This window comes from Arachis hypogaea, chromosome 8 (assembly GCF_003086295.3).
Source record: "Arachis hypogaea cultivar Tifrunner chromosome 8, arahy.Tifrunner.gnm2.J5K5, whole genome shotgun sequence".
Lineage (NCBI taxonomy): Eukaryota > Viridiplantae > Streptophyta > Magnoliopsida > Fabales > Fabaceae > Arachis > Arachis hypogaea.
The window spans coordinates 46,847,993-46,869,716 of record NC_092043.1 but is presented as its reverse complement, the minus strand read 5'-3'; the positions used below and the strand labels follow the sequence as shown (position 1 = coordinate 46,869,716).

Genomic DNA, 21,724 nt, shown 5'->3' with positions numbered 1-21,724 from the left:
TTTTGAATGGGGTGATAGATAGAGAGGTATATGTGGAGCAGCCCCCTGGTTTTGAAAATAAAGAGCATTCTAATCATGTTTTTAAATTGTCTAAAGCTCTCTATGGTTTAAGACAAGCTCCTAGAGCTTGGTATGAGAGACTTAGCTCTTTTCTTCTGAAAAATGGTTTTCAAAGAGGCACCACTGATACAACTCTATTTATCAAGAATTCTAATGATTCTTTTATTTTAGTCCAAATATATGTTGATGACATTATTTTTGGATCAGCTAATGAATCCCTTTGTACTGAATTTGGAAAGCTCATGACAAGTGAATTTGACATGAGTATTGGTGCGCGAAATTGTGAACAATACTTTTTCACAACTCTCATAATCCCCGGTCATGAACCCCAAAAACTTGGTAGTTCAGTACCATGGCATTACACAACTTCGCACAACTAACCAGCAAGTGCACTGGGTCGTCCAAGTAATAAACCTTACGTGAGTAAGGGTCGATCCCACGGAGATTGTTAGTATTGAAGCAAGCTATGGTCATCTTGTAAATCTTAGTCAGGAAAACTCAAATGGTAATGGTGATGAACGAAAATAACACAAAGGTAAAGATAGAGATACTTATGTAATTCATTGGTAGGAACTTCAGATAAGCGCATGAAGATGCCTTCCCTTCCGTCTCTCTGCTTTCCTACTGTCTTCATCCAATCCTTCTTACTCCTTTCCATGGCAAGCTTAAGCAAGGGTTTCACCGTTGTCAGTGGCTACCTCCCATCCTCTCAGTGAAAGCGATTGCATATGCTCTGTCACAGCATAGCGGAATTCATCTGTCGGTTCTCAATCAGGCCGGAAGAGAATCCAGTGATTCTTTTGCGTCTGTCACTAACGCCCCGCCCTCAGGAGTTTGAAGCACGTCACAGTCATTCAGTCATTGAATCCTACTCAGAATACCACAGACAAGGTTAGACCTTCCGGATTCTCTTGAATGCCGCCATCAGTTCTCGCCTATACCACGAAGACTCTGATCTCACGGAATGGTTGGCTCGTTTGTCAGGCGAGCACTCGGTTGTCAGGCGAGCAACCATGCATCGTGCAATCAGGAATCCAAGAGATATTCACTGGAGCCTTGATTGCTTGTAGAACAAGAGTGGTTGTCAGTCACTTTGTTCATGGGTGAGAATGGTGATGAGTGTCAATCATCACCTTCATCAAGTTGAAGAACAAGTGATATCTTGGACAAAGAACAAGCGGAATTGAATGGAAGAACAATAGTAATTGCATTAATACTCGAGGTACAGCAGAGCTCCACACCTTAATCTATGGTGTGTAGAAACTCCACCGTTGAAAATACATAAGCATGAGGTCTAGGCATGGCCGAATGGCCAGCCTCCCAATGATCTAAGATAGCATACAAAATGAAGATAGCTACCAAAGTCCTCTATCATGATCTAAGAACTAGATGTCCAAAGATGAAAATACAATAGTAAAAGGTCCTACTTATAGAAAACTAGTAGCCTAGGGTGTACAGAAATGAGTAAATGACATAAAAATTCACTTCCGGGCCCACTTGGTGTGTGCTTGGGCTGAGCAATAAAGCAAATTTCGTGCAGAGACTCTTCTTGGAGTTAAACGCCAGCTTTAGTGCCAGTTTGGGCGTTTAACTCCCATTTGGGTGCCAGTTCCAGCGTTTAACGCTGGGATTTCTTGAGGTGACTTTGAACGCTGGTTTGGGCCATCAAATCTTGGGCAAAGTATGGACTATCATATATTGCTGGAAAGCCCAGGATGTCTACTTTCCAACGCCGTTGAGAGCGCGCCAATTGGGCTTCTGTAGCTCCAAAAAATCCACTTCGAGTGCAGGGAGGTCAGAATCCAACAGCATCTGCAGTCCTTTTTGGTCTCTGAATCAGATTTTTGCTCAGGTCCCTCAATTTCAGCCAGAAAATACCTGAAATCACAGAAAAACACACAAACTCATAGTAAAGTCCAGAAAAGTGAATTTTAACTAAAAACTAATAAAAATATACTAAAAACTAACTAGATCATAACAAAAACATACTAAAAACAATGCCAAAAAGTATACAAATTATCCGCTCATCAAGTATGATGGGTGAACTTAATTTCTTCCTTGGGCTACAAATTAAACAAACTGAAAATGGTATTTTCATTCATCAAGAAAAGTATGCCAAGGAATTAGTTAAGAAATTTGGTCTTGAAAGTGCCAAAACCATGGGAACTCCCATGCACCCGAATTCTAAATTGGATAAGGGAGAAAATGAGAAAGATGTTGATGAGACTAGGTATAGAGGAATGATTGGTTCTCTTATGTACTTAACCTCCTCTAGACCCGATATTGTGCAAAGTGTTGGATTGTGTTCTAGGTTCCAATCCAAACCTAAGGAGTCACATCTTTCTGCAGTTAAAAGGATCATTAGATATGTTCATGGCACATCCAACTTTGGTCTTTGGTATCCTAAAACTAATGATTTTTCTGCAGTTGGTTATTGTGATGTAGACTTTGCTGGTGACAGAGTTGATAGAAGGAGCACTTCTGGTTTATGTTGCTTTCTTGGAAAATCCTTAAACGTTTGGTCAAGCAAGAAGCAACCAACAGTGGCATTATCCACTGCAGAGGCTGAGTATATAGCTGCTTCTTCTTGTTGTTCTCAGCTTTTATGGTTAAAAACACAGCTTGCTGATTACAAATTAAATGCTGAAAATATTCCCTTAATGTGTGATAATATGAGTGCCATCAATATTTCTAAAAATCCAGTTTTGCACTCTAGGACCAAGCATATTGAAGTGAAATTTCACTCTATAAGAGAACATGTCCAAAAGGGGGATATTTGCATTCAATTTGTTAAATCAGAAGAACAATTAGCAGATATTTTCACAAAACCATTGGCTGAGGATAGATTTTGCATGCTTAGGACGTGTCTAGGAATCTTGAGTTATGATTCCTTGTTTGAAAAACACTGATGTATTTGCTGGAGCTTTTTGTCTCATAAACAGGCATGAGACAATTCTGGGCAAGTGATGAACGTTTCCATCTTGTCAGTGTGATCTGGGTTTGTTTCAAGTAAATCTCAATCTGAGCCAACCTCATTATTCAGATCAAGAGTGGTCCAAGTGTGTTTCATTGATTTCATACCACCTCAAGGCCCAAATGTGAATGTTACAATCTTGTTTGTTTTTTTTAAAGGCTTTCACTAAATGTTTTGTGGCCCAAAAGGTTTTCAAGTAAATTTAATTTTGGCCGAAAAAGGGTTTCAGATTAATTTTGTTGTTTTCAATTTTTTTTATCTTTAAAATCAAATAAAATCTTTCTTTTATGAGGTCATGTCGTGTCAAGTCTTTTCAAATGGTGATGCAGTTGCATGGTTTTGGAAACTTGCTTTTGGGTACGGTTACCAACACTCCCTCTCTTCCCTCCATAACTTCTCCTCAACCCTTCGGTTTCTTCCCTCACACACCAATATGAGGAAGAAAGTCATTGCAAAAAGGGCTCCTCGTGAAAAGATATACAAACTACCTACAAAGCCTTCCACTCACTCTCAAGACCGAACCTTTACCCCTTCTCCTTCTCCTCCAACCTCTCCTCCTCGGTGTGACCCCATGGCTCGGACCAAGAACACTCCAAGGTTTCCAGCCTCTGCCAAACCAACTCCACCACCAAAGGCAACGCCTACCAAACCTGCCTCTTCAAAACCTGGCTCTTCAAAGCCGCCCTCATCCAAAGGGAAGCGTCCGGCGACGGAGGAACCTGTTCCTGAGCCACAACAACCCAGGGCAAGGTCAGTTCCTGTGCGTTCACAGAGAGGTAACACTCGAGTCCCACTCAACAATGTTAAAGAACCAGAAATTGGACCATTTGATCACAAAGCCCATTTTATGACCTCTCATTCAAACTATAACCCCTATAGATTCAAATCTGCCATGAATAATGACTTTTATGAGGGAGTCATCCAGTATCGTACCCTATGCTCTTCATTTCTCGCTGATCTGCCATCTTTGAAAAGAAAAGGTTTTCCTTTTGTTGACAACTTAATTTTTCTGGACTGGAATCATCTTTTTGACATCAAAAAACCTGTTTATCCATTGTTGGTCAAAGAATTTTATGCAAACATGACTTATCATGAAGGCACTGCTCATTCGTATGTCAAGGGCCGAGATATCATTTTAAACAATGAGACCATCAGTGAAGCTTTGAAGTATACTGATGTTGGGCCTTGTGCATATACATCGGTTAAATGGGATGAAGGAGTTGGTATTTCATACAATGATGCCCTGGCTAGTATTTGTGAACATGTTTCCTTGATAAATGGCATTACACCCACACACAAAGCCCTAGGATATGAACGTGCTCAGTTGCACCGAATGGTCAACCACATTATACTTCCTCAAAGTGGTTCATATCAAAGGGTTTCATACACTGACACTCTTGTTTTATATGCCATTCTCACCAAAACTGAAATTTCATTTGCATATTTGATGGTTAGATACATGTTTGATTCTGTTAGGAGTGAAAAGGACAAAGCTCTACCTTATGGCATGTTTCTAACTTGTATTTTTGAGTATTTTGGTGTTGACTTGAAAAATGAGAAATATGAGAACAGACATTCATACCTAAAAGGGGGTGGTTCAGTGAAACAGAACAAAGGACCCACTCGATCTGAACGAGTCGTCCTAGATGATGAAGATGAAGATTTTGTCCCTGAGGATTCTACTGCTCCTTCCACTGAGGGCACTTCCATCTCCACTGGGAAGAAATCCACTCTGCTGAATGTAGTCAGGGATGTTGCTCAAGAGTTTGTCTCCCAATCAAATCACTTAATTGAGTTGAGCAAAGAGAAAAGGAAGCTGGCTAGCAAGCATGAAAACTTCCTGAAGAAATCAAGGGATAGGGTGTCTGTACTGATGACCTTCATTGATAATCTTCAAAATGATGAAGATGTTGCCACTGATGTTGATGAGGATGATGTTTCCGAGGGGAATGGTTCTGATGTCTAGGATTTGTCTCATAAAAACTGCTGCTGCTCTCTGTTTTGTCTCATGATTTCTGCTTCTTTTGTTACTTTTGAACTATTTCTTTTTGGATGACTGTAATAACTCTTAATATTGGTACACTTTAGGCAACTTTATTAGTACTTTGGTCTGTGATCTAACTCTTTTCTACAGGATACAAGACTTTGTTTTTGTTGCTCTTATCCGCCCTTGATGACAAAAGGGGGAGTAAAAGCAATAGGATAGGATATGATAGTAGATCCTAGTACCTCTTACTTAATCTTGCTGCATTAATACTTGTTTTCACATGTTTTCACATGCTGAATTTATTTGCTGATAATAGCTTGATGTTGGGCTGATTATGTGATGTTGCTCATTTGATATCCCTTGTACAAGATATATTGTACATAACTCTTTATCGTGCTTTCTTTAAGAACAATGTGAAACAGGGATAAAGAGGAAAGCATAGATTCAGGGGGAGCTATTGTTGAAAAAGAAAGGGGGAGCAACATAAAAGCAAATGACAAAAATCAAAGGGAGTTTTCTAAACCTAACTCAAACTTATTTCCTTTTGATTATTGCTTAAATCATGTTTGTCATCAAGGGGGAGATTGTTGAGTTAAGAAATTAACTAAATTAATTAATGATGACAAACATTATTTTTGAGCAAAATAAATAATTAGTGTTGATTAATTATATCTACTTATTAACTAATTGTTTATTGTTGCAGGCCAAATGTTAATAGCCCAAATAGAATAAAAGGCATTCAGCAAAGAATATTGGGCTAAAAAGCAAAATAAAGAGCCCAAGCAAAAGCAAAGGAAGAAACCAAAGAAATTAAATCGGGCCATGCATACTAATACCCGATCCAAGCCCGAAATGGTTTCAGAATTGAAATTCCCTCTCTCTTGCTTATCTAAAAGCAACGCTCTTCTTCCTTCTAATCAAGTCACATCAAGATTTTAGAAAAAGCAAGAAAGAGAAAGAGAAGAAAAGCTTCTTCCACAAGCCATTAACCAAAGAAGCAAGAGAGAGAGAATTGAAGCTTGAAGCACAGAAGCTAAAACAGAAATCCCAAGCTAAATCAAGCTTAAGAAAGGTAAATCATATCATCTTGCATGCATCAGATCTTCACCCTTTCTCCCCTACTCTCTACTCTATCCGAAAATGGCTTTGAAGGGAAAGTTGCTCTCTGCCCTATTCTGCTGTGTATCTACGGTCTTAATCAAGACTTGGGGACCAAGTTGGTATTCAAGGGTTCAGATTTGGTTGACCATTGGAAAACAAGTTCAGTTACTTCTTCATGGCTTTCGGACAAGTTGAAAAAGTCAGAAGCAAAGGTTACTCTTTGATGTTAAAAATGAAAAAGTGAATCTGTGAGTTGGTGAAGCTCAAGGCTCAAGGTGTTGACCTTGGATGAAGAACCAAGAAACGTGCATGAAGATAAAAGAGGAGCTTGCTGTTCATTCAAGACAAGGAGAGAAAACCAGTGAATAGAGGCTTTGTTCTAAGAGAGCTCTTTGAAGAAGTTCAACTAACTGGACAGTGTAACCTAATCAAAGGTGCATTCCGCCAGTATGAAGAACTGAATCAGAGGCTTGCTAATCTGGTTTTCGCATAGCAAAGAGGCTGTTGATGAAGTCAATCTCCTTCATATTTTACTGATTGTAATGTACTTTTCAATGTTTATCTTTCTGTAATTTCTTGAGAGAAAAGGCATTGTGAGAAAGCTTGAGAAAAAGCCATGAGTGGAAAATGGCTGAGAGATACACTTGAGAGAAAAGCCTAGAGTTATTTTCTGATTTCTTTAGGTTGGTTAAGTGTCTTGTACTTGTTTGGTATCCCTTTCTTAGTTGGGTTAGCACTAAGAGAAAATAGTTAGGTGTTAGCATAGCCAATGTCAAGTTAGGCTAGAACTTGAGTGTGAAATTGGTGTATGTAATACTGTTAACTATAGTGAAATTCTTCCATATTTGTGGAGGAGACTGGATGTAGGTTGCATAGCACAAAGCAACCGAACCAGGATATATGCTGGTGTTAGCTTTTTCTTCTCTGTCATGTTCTGTTTTCTGTTATTCATGAGACAAAAATAAATTGTCTCATAAATTTTCGCTGCTGAGTTCAAATAGAATCAGATTTGTAGCCTTGCTTAAAAAGGGTCAAAACAGCAAATTAAAAAGGAAGGCATAGATTCAACCCCCTTCTCTAAGCCTACCACAACCTTCAATTTTCATTAAAAAAGAATGAAGGATTCAGGAAGTAAGCTGCCGCATAAATATCTTGAGTTGTAATATCTATGTACGGATGATATGCAGTCGTGTTCTGTCTAAACATCTCTTTAATTGCATCTTCTGTCCTTAGCATTTCTTCATCAATATATCCCAAAGATGATTTGTCATCAGCATCAACAAGCCTCATCAATTTAATCAGAGGGCCCACAAGTCTACATACAGTAAAGCAATCATCCCAAAATTTGCAATCCAAAATAATAGTACTCACAGCTTTACCAATAGCACTCCTTCTTAATTTGTGATTAGTAAAAATTGAATCTACAATCAATACTTGCAAATTCTTTTTACGGTCAAAGATGCTCTTCAATGTGATAAACACAGTTGCAAAACGGGTTGTACCAGGACGTACAATTTCTTCCCAATAAGGTATTTTCTTAGCCAAGATAAGAAAATTGTATGATTGTACACAAATACTGTGATCTTTAAAACACGTATTGTAAGGTTAGAAATATACGTCATGCTACTTATATCTTTTAAAATAAGATTAAGGCAATGAGCAGCACATGGTAACTAATAAATATTATCATATTTTTTATTGATAAGTCTACTAGCAGCAACATAATTAACCGCATTGTCAATCACAACATACACAATATTATTAGAGCTAATCCATTCAATCACCTTATAAAATAAATTACACACTTATATAATAAGTAAATTTCTTCACTTTCTAAGAAATTTTACTATAACAAAATCTTTCTCGGAGTATTTAAGTTAAAATTGAATGTGGACCACCTAAAATGGATTTCGTCGCTCATCCTTACAAGAGCTCAAAGTAATTAATAATAATAAACAGCAGTAATTATTTTTAATATGTAATTAGTTTTTCTTTATTTGTGTTATTTTGTGTATGCAGGGATTCGAGTTATAATGAAAGTGTCTTTGCCTGTTCATCAACACAACAAACAACATGTAAGTTTATATATAAATTCCTCAGATCTCATATATGGAAGTTAGTTAATTTATTAGAAGTTTAATTAATTCGAATTATATATTTGTGAGTAGAGAGGAGGAAAGTGCTGCTTAATTGAGAAGTAGTGGTAGTGAGGAATCAAATAGTATTGGCTGCAAATTCAAAGAAATTAAAGCTAACTAGCTGGCTACCTTTTGTTAATTATTATTATCAACTCATTTTCATTCTTCTCTGATGTCCTCTTCATGTTTTTGGTTTGGCTAAGCAATAAAGTACTTGCATTTATTGACTAGCCACATCATCTTATTAATTATGGAAAAGTATAAGAAGACAATGTATGTTTTATACAATGTGTACAATAGAGTTAATTTGAAATTAAAATTAAATTATAAGCAATTAATTAATTTTGAATAGTTTTCAATTTGAAATTTAAATCAAATATTAAGATTATCGTCGGTTTTGGAAACAAATAAACTATCTCTCTCTCACCTCTCTCTCTCAATACGATTTGTCAGCGTTCTACGTCTTTCTCATGAAGTCTCGCCGGTTCACTAATGCCACGGTCACTAGCTGCCATCGAAAATCGCGCCGACACTATTCCGACTGGCGCCGTTGCCGCACAGACCACCGCCAAAGGAAGACGCACATATTGTGTGGATTGAACTAACGGCACTGCAGCAACTCGGACGTCCAGCGCCTCCGTCGCAACCGGTGTGTGCCTTCTTCCCGACACCGTCCTCACCTCCTCCGATGCGCCTTCGCTTTCTCCCATTCTTTCAAGTCTCTTCTCATCGATGATACCACTATGCTCTTCTTCTTCTTCGGATTCAAGCATGGTTAGCTTCTTTCATGATTTGAGCCCTATGCTTTACAACAGTGCTGTTTTTGTCATGACTAGTCCTTTAAAATTATGTTTCACCACAATAATAGTTTTTCTGTTTATTCATCTTCTTCTTCTATTTTAATGGTCAATTTAGGATGGTCATTTTAGTAGGTATGTGGATGGTTATTTTATTTTTATGTAGATGATTATTTTGATTGGATTGAGTTTAGTTATATATAATTAAAATATGTTAGATGTTCAATTCATTAGGTATGCAAATGATTATTTTTATCCTTAAGTGGATGGTTATTTTTATTAAGGATGAGTGGCGTGTGACAAGCCAAGTAGCGACGGTGAAATAGAATGATTATTGATGAAGGTGAGGTGCCCGCCAGTTGAAAAAGAAAAGAGTATTAGAGGGTCTCAAATTGTTATTTTTTTTTTTGAAATAATTAACTGAACTTTTTAAAAATTTGAAATTTGAAATTGAAAAATTTGAAATTTGAAATTTGATGTGAAATAACTCAATAAGAGTTTTAAAATTTATTATTTTGTGGATAATTTTCATTTTTAACTTATATTGGGCTAAATAAGCAACTCATTGTACACATTGTACAAATACTCTATTAGCTCCCGTAACTCATTAATTATATATGATATGGCAGAAACTCACCTGCAGTCGACTGCAGGTGAAGTTGCTTCTGGATGGCTGACACGTGTTACTCTATGGTTTAAAAAAAATTGGTTTATTTTATATAAATGGTTTATTTAAAAAAACCGGTTTGAATTGGACCAAACAGTTACTTTTATTCCCCTCTTCTTCGTTTCGCACGTAAAATTCGTTCTCTTTCAATCCCTTTTTCAGAACTAATATGAAACTTTCAATTAGGTATGTTCCTTTTATTTATATTTCTCAATCAAATTTATTATTTCAAATGTATTTCTTAATTTATGTTTTTATTCATTCCTCTGTGAATGATAAAAATTATTTAATAAATACGTACATATTTATGTCATCACATCATTTTGATGTTCAGGATCATAAATGTCAAGATAATTCATGGCAATTTCATGTGATGGAAGACAAAAATATAATTATGGTATAACGTAGACTAGTTGATAGCATGAGCATTGTTGAAATTTTGGCATGATCTCTTTCATATTTGTTATATGTCTCTTTAGTTAGTGATGTTATAGTTTATTGTGATGATATGATGGTAGTTTAATTGTATGAGTTAGGTCCTTTTTATTTGGTTGAATTTTTTTTATGGCTATCCTATTTTTGATGGCAATGTCAAAATAAATATTTTCATTAGTTGTTCTTTTTTTTTTCTCTATTTTTAATCAATTTTATTTTGAAAAAATTTATTAAAAATTTTTGTTGTAGACAAAATTAATAATATTATGTTCAATTATTTAAGGAGACCAAATTAATATTTTGATTAGATACTTTTGTTTTATTGAAAATAAATTCTAATTTCATTAAAAAATAAATTCTAGTTGATAAGTAAAAACACAAAAACGTGCATGACAGGAAAATCATAATTTCTAGACAAGTAAATTATAGACTTATTATCTTAAAAAATAATTTATTTATAGAATAATATTGAAAAATCAACAATAATTTACATGAAAATAGTTTATTAGTAAAATAAAAGTTAATTGATTGATTACCATAAAATTTAATTTAACGATAAATTTGCAATTGAACATATTTTTACCGCTTAATTTAAAATCTGTTTACAGCTTAATTTAAAAGCAACTAAAAATGTAAGTTATGGAAAACAAAACAAAACTCATCAAGAAAATAGAAACAGAGACAAAAAAAGGACAGATGATATCATTTATGTCATTTCTATAAAATAACCGTGAATTTTGTTTCTTTTTCAGAATACTAAATTTTACTTTTTCAAACAATTTGTATACATATATTTGACAAAAATTAAATAAAAAAATTTTAGATAAATTTAAAGAAAAATTGGTCAATATGAATGAAGAAAAAGAACATATCAAATTCATCTGTTAGGAATTTAGAAATAACACGCAGAAAGAATTTAAATTATTTTAAAAGTAGTTATTTGATTTATTCAAACCGATTTTTTTAAATAAACCATTTATATAAAATAAATCGGTTTTTTTAAACCATACAGTAACACATGTCAACGATCTAGAAACAACTCCACCTGTAGTCGACTGCAGGTGAGTTTTCACCATATAATATATATTAGCGCTATGTTTGTATTGAAGGAAAGCAAATAGAATTTGTTTATTATGGTTATGACCGGTTTTATAATTTTGAATTGCTGATACATGTTGCAAAGAAGTATAAAAGAAAAGCCAAGAGGTATTGGGATGTCTTCTACAAGCTCCCCAAGGACAAGGTAAAATATATTTTTTTAATTAGTATTAATTATAAGCATTTTTGTCATTGATTTCATTGTTTTTGGAATTATAAGCATTTCAGAGTCCAAGGGTACCTGGTATGCGCCATCATTTTGGTTGCAAAGGAGGTGCTACTGCTAGAAGCTCAGACTCAGAATGTTCTCAGACTCATCATGTCCATTCCTATCATGGCTTGCAAGTGAGCCTTTTATTACTTTTTGTTATTATTAGTTTTCTTGTTGCTAGTAGTAGTATCTGGGATTTTCTTTTGAAAAATATGTGGATGTGTTTACAATTTGGGTTAGGAAGTTAAGCTTGTTCTATGAAATAATTGTAATCTTGTTAGCACTATTGAGAGCTGAAGTTCTTGAGATCATTTTATTTATACATTTGCAAATTCTGTCCAGATATATTTATTGATGAGCAGGGACATTTAATTCAAACTTGCTGGGGCTACATGCATCAAAGCCAAGTCTACTTTGGTCGATCCTTCAGCTTCTGCCTCAGGCTTATGATAAGAAACTTGTTGGTTGATGTCTTTCTCCATCTCTAGATGCACATCATCACCTGACTACTCAGCATCAGGAGTAGTTTAATCAAGTGTCTGTTTGCCATTGGTTTCAACCAAGCTAGAAAGTTTTCCTTCAGCAGCATCTTTTGTTTTCGAATCTGATGAGCTTTCAACCAGGCTAGGACCTTTTCCTTCAGCAACATCTTCTATTTTTGGTTCATCTCCATCCTATTTTTTAGTGACAGGAAAGAGTAAACAGTATCCCAATCATCTTCGCCAAATTGTTATGAGAATTATTTGCAAACATGAATATATGTATGTGAAACGATAGCTAAACTTAATTAGTAGATTTTTACTATTTACTAAGGTTTTGTCTTTTTTTTTTTATTGTGCACAAATTTATTTAATCTATATATATACACACAAAAGTAACTCTATTGTGAATTTTATATTTGTGAATTTTCATGCCAAAAGCAACCCTTTTAGGTGTTTTATATTTTTTCAAAAAAGCAACACTTTTAATGGTTGCATATTTTAGACCAAGAGGCAACACCTTCTGTGGGTTGCATATTTTGAAAAATAGCCTACACTTTAAAAGGTTGAAGACTTAAACTAATAGGCAACACTCCAACGTGTTGCATATTGAAAACTACAGTCAACGCTTTAATGGGGTTGCAAAATTAAAAGAAGAGGCAACATTTTTTTTGCTAGCGCGCGGCAGCCGCAGCTGGATCATTGTCTGTTTTTAAGAAAAGGCAACGCTTTCAAAGGGTAGCTTTCAAAAGCATTGATTTTAAAACAAAAAGCGTTGTTTCTGATCTAAGGTAACGACCGCATCTACAAGACTACCTAAAACATTGTTTTAGGTTTTAAAGTGTTATTATAAATCAAAGGCAACTCTTTATCAAATTTTAAGTAACACTTTCTAAATGTTGTCTCAGTTTAAAAATTTTATTCTGTGATTCTTAATATTAATTTGATTTATATTCTATCATGGATATGTGTAAGTTTCACAAGTATCTCAATTTTGACTATTAATAAATTTACTCAAAAAGTCAATCCACTTTAGAAGTAATTTTGTTTTACCTACTGTGAATATAATATGAAGTTACCTTAGAAGGAAAAACATAAATATAAACAAAACAGGATTGTTTTCTATATTTATTTTAGACACTACAAAAAATATCGATATAATCGACGGTCAAATCGACAGTTTTGTCGTCGATAATATTAAAAATTGACGGCAAAAGCTGACGCTTTTAAATAAATCGATTTTTTTTAAATCTAATAAAATCAACAGCTTGTCAAATCGTCAATAATTTTTTAGTAAAATTGATAACTAATCTAGAGTTTGTCTGGATATATTTAACTTATTAAAATAAGTTAATGAATTTTTTTAGTGTGTTTGATAAATTTTTAATAATAAAAATAAAATACTAAAAATATTAGATTTGATGTTAAAATAAAAAATAGAAACAATGAATAAAAATATAAAATTTAAAATAAAAATATTTAAGATCGAGAATACAATGAAGAGTAACTTTTTGTAAACAACGACTCAAGTATTGATGTAATAATAAATTTAAATTAATTAAATTAATTAATTAAATAATTAAAATAATAAATTAATTATACTTATTTGGCTCAATAAAATAAGTTAAATAAATTAAAACATCTTGTAAATATTTCAGGCAAAAACTATAACACTTTTAAAAACCATTATCAAAATACATAAGAAGAAAAAATTAATACAAATTAAAATAAAAATAATTTATTTATTCCAGTCAAATTAAATAATTAATATAATTAATTAGTTATAGTTAATTTGGTCAAACAAAATATTATACATTTAATATTTATCTCAAACAAATCAAATAAATGATTATTATAACACTTTTAAAAAGTTATTAATCAAAAATATAAGATACAAAATTAATACAAATTAAAAAAAATCAATTCATTTATTCTCGTCAAATCAAATAATTAACGTAATTTATTAGTTATAATTAATGTGGTCCAAAAAATATTAAATAATTTGATATTTATTTCAATTAAATTAAATAACTAATTAATTAATTTATTTATTTAAATAAATCAAATAAAATAAATTAAAAAAATACATTTAAGAACATACCACGTCACCTATATATACTATTTAATCGAAGAAATCCAATTTTAAGAATATAGCATTGATTCATTTTAATTACAGGTGGATTCCATCAAATAAAATGCGTATTTATGATCTTTTCAATTTTCAAACCCTAAATATTTGTTAATAATTTAAAATTTGAAATCCTTTTTAGTTTCAATTTTCAAAACTAATTTCATCAATATTTAATTACAAATGACAACAACCTAATTAAATCTCAATTTAGTTTCGTGAAAATAGAGAATAAAAAAAATTACCAATATAAAATGGTAAGAAGGCTTTCTTTTTAAGATAAAGAAAATTGATATTGTTTTAGGTGATATTAAAAGTATAAATTAAATATGTAAAACATAAAACTATAATAAGTTAAAGAGTCTTGCTAGGAAGCTAATGTAATGATATCATTCTTCCCAAAAGCTTACGCTAATAGAAAAAAGTAACATTAATGGTTATATCTCTAGGATTTGGATCCTCTAAAGTTTGAATTTTATTTTAGAGAGTAAAGTGTGATCTTTCACCATTGATTTCATAGGTGAGACCAAGAATAAATATAAAAGAGAAACTATTCAATGATAGAAGATCACACTTTACTCTCTAAAGTGAAATTCAAATCTTAGAGGATCTAAATCCATATCTCTAATACTCTCTAAACCTCCATTGTACGCATTGTACAAATATTCTATTGGCTCTCCATACTTTCCCTACGTTAAATTGTGAAACTATCTGATTAGTAAAAATTTTATTTTATAAAATTAGTTGCCTTGTTTTAAATACTATCTGCAGGAATTGTAAAAAGTTAAATCAAGAATCTACCCAAAATTTTTAAAATCAATTCTTTCTATAAATTTATTCACTTTAAATGTTTGTGTAATTATATATTTAACCAAATCATTTAAATTATTTAACGGTTTTCAACTATTAACATTAAATAAAGTTAACTGCATCTGGGTTTTACCTGAGTATATCGGTATCATAAAATTTGATATATAAACATAAATGATAAATGATTTAATCTTATTCTCTAGTATTGCATGAATATAAAAACTTGTGATTTTGATCAACAGATTATTTTAGTTTAGATTTGACTAGATTGAATTGGATCGGCCCGTTTGTGATTTTGATCTTGGATTGAAGCCGGGCCAAAGATCCATCAAGATGTTAATGATGATATTGAAACTGAAAAACCTAAATAGAACAGAACAGAACAGAATAGAATAGAACAGAACAGTGGAATAGATGGACAAACACATGCAGATCAAGAATAAGGAAGCGAAGAGGAATGCGTCGAGAGGGCTGGAACTGGTCAGTTGCTCCAGGGCAAGAACGCGGCAGCTGGCAGACCTTTCGGAGGAGATGATAATGGAAATCTTGCTGAGGCTTCCGACAAGGACGCTTGCTACCCTAAAGAGCGTGTGCAGGTCATGGAGAAACCTCATTTCAACCCCCGACTTCACCCGCAACCACCTTCGTCGTTCATGCTTACGCGATTCAAGCCTGACTCCGCCACGGATTTTTTATTGCACTCACGATGGTTGGTATGGTGGTATCGAATCTTTCTTCGAGCCGTCAATGTTGGACAATCCTTCGGAACCTACTAAAGTCGCTCGCTTCAGTAGGGGAGGCTACAGAATCGTTGGTTCTTGCCATGGATTGTTATGCTTCTTTGATAGCGATGCTGATGATGACCACATCCATGCCATCTTGTGGAACCCCTGTACCGGATTCATATTCAAATCACCGCAAATCAACGGCAAACCCTACTTTTCTGGCTTTGGTTACGACCATCTCAGTGACACCTATAAATTTTACGCAACGATAACGAAGAAAGTGCCATCTGGTGTTGAATCTAGTGCCAGAATTTATACATTTGGACCAACTTCGTCTTGGAGAAGAATTGATGATACTCCATCTAGCCTACTTTGTCCCCGAACAGCTTACGATCCTTGTATGGCTGATAATTTGAAAGGGGTATTTTTAAGTAGTGGCAAAGCATGCACTATTAATTGGTGTGTTTATGATGTGGTTCTTTATTTTGACTTGGGTAAAGAGACTTATGGTCGTTTTACCCTGCCTGATAGGGATTTAAATTATGGTTATTCCTGGACTCACTACACCAGCTTATATGTCTTGAGAGACTGCCTTTCTGTTTGTTATAGGAAAACACAACGTTGGATTGTGTGGCAGATGAAGGAATACGGAGATGCTAAATCTTGGACTACATTGGCAATGATTCCCTTTCATCCGCAACTGTATGATCCTTTACAACCTCTCTACATCTCAGAAAGCGATGTGCTTTTGGTCATGTCTCGATCTTTTAAATTAGTCTTGTGTAACTTAAACGATGGCAGCATAGATTTTTCACTGATTGACAGCTGCTCTAATGGCATGGAGTTCTGTCTTTATCTTTCTCAATATTCAAGTTATAGAATGGCTTATATTTTCCATGAAACCTTAGTTTCACCCTATGGTCTTCAAAGTAACTCATCCAAAATGCTGCTGCACTTCATCGAGTCTAAACCCAAACCCAAGCCCAATCTTAGTTTTACTTGGTGAAGCCTTTCTCGCACTACAAACTTTGTTATTAATGTTATTAAATTTATTCATCTCAGTACTATGTTTATGTTTCAATTGGAATTTACTGCTTTAAGAACATTCGTTTGATCTTTTTCCTTTTCTAGTAAAATCATTCTTTGAACACTTTATGCACTGATGAGAAATTGTATTTGCTCGACTAAATCCCCATTTTGGTCCCTGAGATTCACGCGATTACTCATTTTGGTCCGCGAAATTCAAAATTACCTATAATGGTCCTCCAAATTCAAGTTTGGGCACCAATATGGTCCTTCGACTCTTTCCGGTGATGATTAGGCAAATGGAGTGCTGAGATAACACCCTTCCTGTCACGTTGGACACTGTAACGGCTAGTTAATGTAGCGAGGGTTGTATTTGTATCCAATTTAGTTCCTGTTATTAAAACTTTGTCATTATAACTCAGATAAATAATAAGATAATTAAGGTTTCATGGACTAAATTGGATACAAATACAACCCTCGCCACATTAACTAGCCGTTACAGCGTCCAACGTGACAGGAAGGGTGTCATCTCAGCACTCCATTTGCCTAATCATCACCGGAAAGAGTCGAAGGACCATATTGGTGCCCAAACTTGAATCTGGAGGACCAGTATAGGTAATTTTGAATTTCGGAGACCAAAATGAGTAATCGCGTAAATCTCAGGGACCAAAATGGGGATTTAGTCGTATTTGCTCTTGCTTGGTATCATTATTTATCCTTGAAAACCATCGATCATAATAATTTTACATCAATATACCTCTGTTTTGTGGAGAAATAGGGATGCCCAAGATGGATTTCCAGAAATCACCATCATTTACTGGTTTCAGTTTGTTAATTTAAGGGGAAAAAGAATAGTTCCGTAAGTATTATGGTAAAAACTAGTATAAAGTTGCACCTTGATGATTTCTAATAACAAATCCAAACTATCTTTACTGTACTACTAGTTTAAAGTTGCCACTGAATTTTTCCGGAGAAATTAGCACTTTCCATAATACTAGAGAAAGCCTTGGAGAAATTGCGCACTTCACACAATTTGCCTCTCAAGCGTATCCACCTTGTCGTTCACCATTGATGGCAAAAGATCAACTTGCATTTGATTAACTAATAGTTAAAATTTGAAGGACAAAATAGTATTTAAAATGCTAAAGCACATTATAGTACCTGAAATACATCATTGCATTGAGGCGTGTTTCCCCTTCCTCATTAAAGATGAGCTCAAGACTCAAGAGCATGCTGCCTGCAGAAACTGCTCTGAGGCGGTCTTTTTCTCAAAGTATAGATTGTAATAAGATGGCTTTTATCTACCATGAAAGCTTAGTTTCACCAAATGGTCTTCAAAGCAACTCATCCAATTTGCTGCTGCGCTTAGTCAAACCCAAGAGACTAAGAGATAGAGATCAAATTAAGTTTTTGTATTATGTTTGTTATAAAATGTATTGAATTGAGTTATGTCTCAGTATCATGTTTGGTTTAAGATAAATATAAATACTCAGAAGTAGGTTTGAAATTTAAAAGGTTAAATAAAAATATTTTTTAAAAAAATATTTTTGAAGTTTCAATTTCTGGGTTTTCACTTTGTGAAGATACTGAATAGATTGAATTTTTTGTCTCAAAACACCAAACAGAATAATACTTATCTCAATCTCAGCAGAAAACAACCACAACCTTAAAGCATATTTCAAACCTTCACTTGGTGAAGCCTTTCAATCCTACCAACTTTGTTATTGATGTTATCAAATTTATTTATCTGAGTACTATGTTTATGTTTCAATCAGAATTTACTGTTTTAAGATAATTTGTTTAACCTTCTTCCTATTTTAGTCAAATAATTTTTTGAACACTTTGTGCACTGATGAGAAATTGTACTTGCTCTTGGTATCATTATTCCTCTTTTTACAAATCATCGATCGTAATAATTTTAAATTAATATACCACTGTTTCGTGGAGAAATAGGAATGCCCAGGATGGATTTGAAGAAATGACCATCATTTACTGGCTTCAGATTGTTAATTTAAGGTGAAATAGAATAGTTCCTTAAGTATCATAGGTAAAAATTAGTATAAAGTTGTACCTTGGTGATTTCTGACAACAAATCCAAACTATCAGAAAATATTTGTTGGTAATAGCAAAGCAGTAAAATGATATATGGTCTGTTCCCTATCACTAGTGATTCTGTTTTTCTTGTTTGTGGCAATGTGTAAATATATAAGCAATATGTAATGCCTTTTTGGAACAACCGTTATACTTGAATGTTGTTCGGTTGTTCTTATTCACTTGGTTTAATCGGTTATTTATTTATCCACGAAAATTAAGTGATGATTAAGTGCAAATCAAATCATAATGTGGGTATAATGATGATTTAGGGCTTGTTTGGGTGAGCTTCTAAGAAAAGCTTTTTTCGAGTTATCTTTTTTAAAAGATCTTATAGAGAAGTAAAAGTAATTTTATGTTTGGATATCTCATGTAAAAAGGTCTTTTTATCTATCAATTATGTTTGGGTATAACAATATAAAAGTACTTTTTTGTTTATTTATTACATGAAAAACATCTTTTTTTTAAGGAAAAAAGATCTTTTAAAAAAAGATGTAAATTACAGCTTCTCAAAAAAGATCTTTTTTTTATTTTACTAGTGCTTTTACTTTTACTATTAGAAATTTGCCAAACACGTTAAAAAATAAAAGATCTTTTTTTATTGAAAAAATATCTTTTTTAACAAAATAATGGCGCCCAAACATGCACTTAATATGAGGTTCTCTTTAGGTACAAATATTATTATTAGCTCAATGAACTTATCTTGCTAAAACGAAGCTAAACCAAATTATCTTGTGTTCTGTCTCTGTCTTGGCTGTTAATAGGGAAGGGGAGTTGAGTATGCACTATTAATCATGTGGCTGTTTATTTTGATTTGGGTAAGGAGACTTATGGTCATTTTCCCCTCCCTGATATGGATTTAGATGACTATCTTCACTGTACTACTTGTGGTGATCGATTAAGTAATGTTATGCTCATGCATTCAAGATTCTTAGGCTTTAGGATAAAAACACTCCATTATGTTAAATTGTTTATGACTGATTGTATTCAAGATTATTGTTGTTTGGAATAAAAGAAAGGAATAGATTAATGTATTATGTCTTCATCCTTTTAAACTTGTCTATTTTTTTCCATTCATGTCCGGCCAACATTTATTAAGTTGGCTTATTAAACTCAGTATAAGTAACATATACAAAATTGGTGACAAGGCTGTTTAGACTTTAGAGAAGGGTCTGTGTGCCAATGTGGTGATCGATTAAGTAATTTAATTAATGTCCGAAATATTTGTTTCTGCAATAAACTATTGTACCAACATAGTGTTTCTGCAATATTGTTTCAATCAATTTATAAGGAAGCTTATGGAATGCAATTAAAGAATCAAAACCAAATTATCATGTGTCCTGTCTTCTTCAATTTGCCTAAAGACATTCAGTTCAATATTCAGGTGATGAGATCTTCTGGGACTTGTCTTTGGCTGGTTCTCCTAACTCTTGGGTCAAGTTGGTAAAAATCATTGATTCATAGTTGGTAATGTTATGCTCATGCATTCAGGATTCTTAGGCTATAGAATAAAAATACCACATTATGTTAAATTGTTTATCATTGATTGTATTCAATTAGCATTTTTTAGCTTTCCCATTTCTTCCTCGGTAATTCGGTATAATTTAGATATTACCCCACCCCCTATTCTTCTTAAACTCATATAAGTAATGTATACAAAATTGATGACAAGGCTGTTTAGACTTTACAGAATGGTCTGTGTGTCAGAATAATTAATGACCATCGTCAAGTTGCGAAAGTTTCATGAGATTTTGAAGCATTACATAGAGGCTATTGAATGCTGATCACGATTTCTCCTTTGTTCAAATACTGCATTTCAAGTTATAGGTGCTTATGTTATAGTTAGATTCTGAGTTGCTGTATAAAAATAATAATAAAAGAAGACAAGATTGCACTTGATTTAATTAAAGCTTCTACAATAAATACATGGAAGTTTAAGAACAGTTTCCAATGTTCTATTTTGTAGTTAGATTCATCCTTTGTCTTCAAATTTATGTTTCAACACTAGTTTTCTAATTATGGTATTCTCATGTCTGTAGAGCCAGTAGAGTGAGGTAGTAATTCGAATTAAATTGTATAAAATTTAGATTATACAAGGATGTCTCACATACATAAACTTTTTAGAGACTTTATTCTTGATAAATGTGATACTTATAAAAATTGAATGTTAAGATATGTGTGGTTCAAATATTACTTTGTTACTTAGATTCTATTTTCATGAAAATCAAATATACTTAGGAAGAAATGGTAATATTTTGATTTCCTGAAATTAAATTTTTTGAGAATAACTTTTCAAATTTTGAACCAAACATGAAAATATGATAGTTCCATCTTAAAATTTTTAGAAGTTATTTAAAATTTCCTAACCACACACTCTTAGGGTGCACTCATATTTTACATATGATTCTTTTTTTTTCTTTTTTGAGCCGAGCTTTATTTACAAAATTATCAAAATCAAGATTTTTGTTGTTCATGCCTTTGTTAATTTTACTGAGGCTTTTTTTTATTTATATTTTGTTTTAAAGCTACTTTTTATATGTTGTCTTGATTCCTTTTGTACTTGATCTTTTTTTTGTCTATTTGTTTCTAAGGTTAACTCAGTTTTTATTTTAAATTTTTGTCTCTCTCAATTGCTTTTGTGATTTGTGTGGAGAATGGGAAGCAACATGGTGCTTCAATTTTTCATTTTTATTAAGGACTACTGATGATTTGAATCCATTATTCTACTGTGACACATGGTTCAAATGTACCTTGACAAAAAATTCCGGTGGGGATCTTTGCTTTTGTGAATCGAATATTGAAAGAGTAATGATACATAATTAGTAAATATTATTATTATTGGCCAGCAATAATTTATATCTATATTTACAGATATTTTATATACAAAAAGTATATAATTTGTACTTATATTTATTAAAATACTGCATACATAAAGTAATATAATTTGTATCTATGTTTTTTCAGAATTTTCATATATAAATTAGTAAAATTTATTTG

At 33.1% G+C, this 21,724-nt stretch overlaps 1 protein-coding gene and 1 long non-coding RNA gene across 2 annotated transcripts; both read left to right on the top strand.

Moving 5' to 3' along the window:
* The first annotated feature begins 11,474 nt into the window (after positions 1 to 11,474).
* Positions 11,475 to 12,280, top strand: LOC140174624 (uncharacterized). Its single transcript, XR_011864361.1, has 2 exons — positions 11,475 to 11,602; positions 11,811 to 12,280. It is a non-coding gene; the product is annotated as an uncharacterized lncRNA (long non-coding RNA).
* A 3,019-nt stretch (positions 12,281 to 15,299) lies between these two features.
* LOC112705442 (F-box/kelch-repeat protein At3g23880-like) lies at positions 15,300 to 16,616 on the top strand. Its single transcript, XM_025756272.1, has one exon. It carries the CDS (start codon positions 15,300 to 15,302, stop codon positions 16,614 to 16,616), a length of 1,317 nt encoding a protein of 438 aa, XP_025612057.1.
* Positions 16,617 to 21,724: the final 5,108 nt, after the last annotated feature.

What these genes read in the sequence shown, in the direction of transcription:
- LOC112705442 (XM_025756272.1), top strand. Translation starts at nt 15,300, where the DNA reads ATGGACAAACACATGCAGATCAAGAATAAGGAAGCGAAGAGGAATGCG.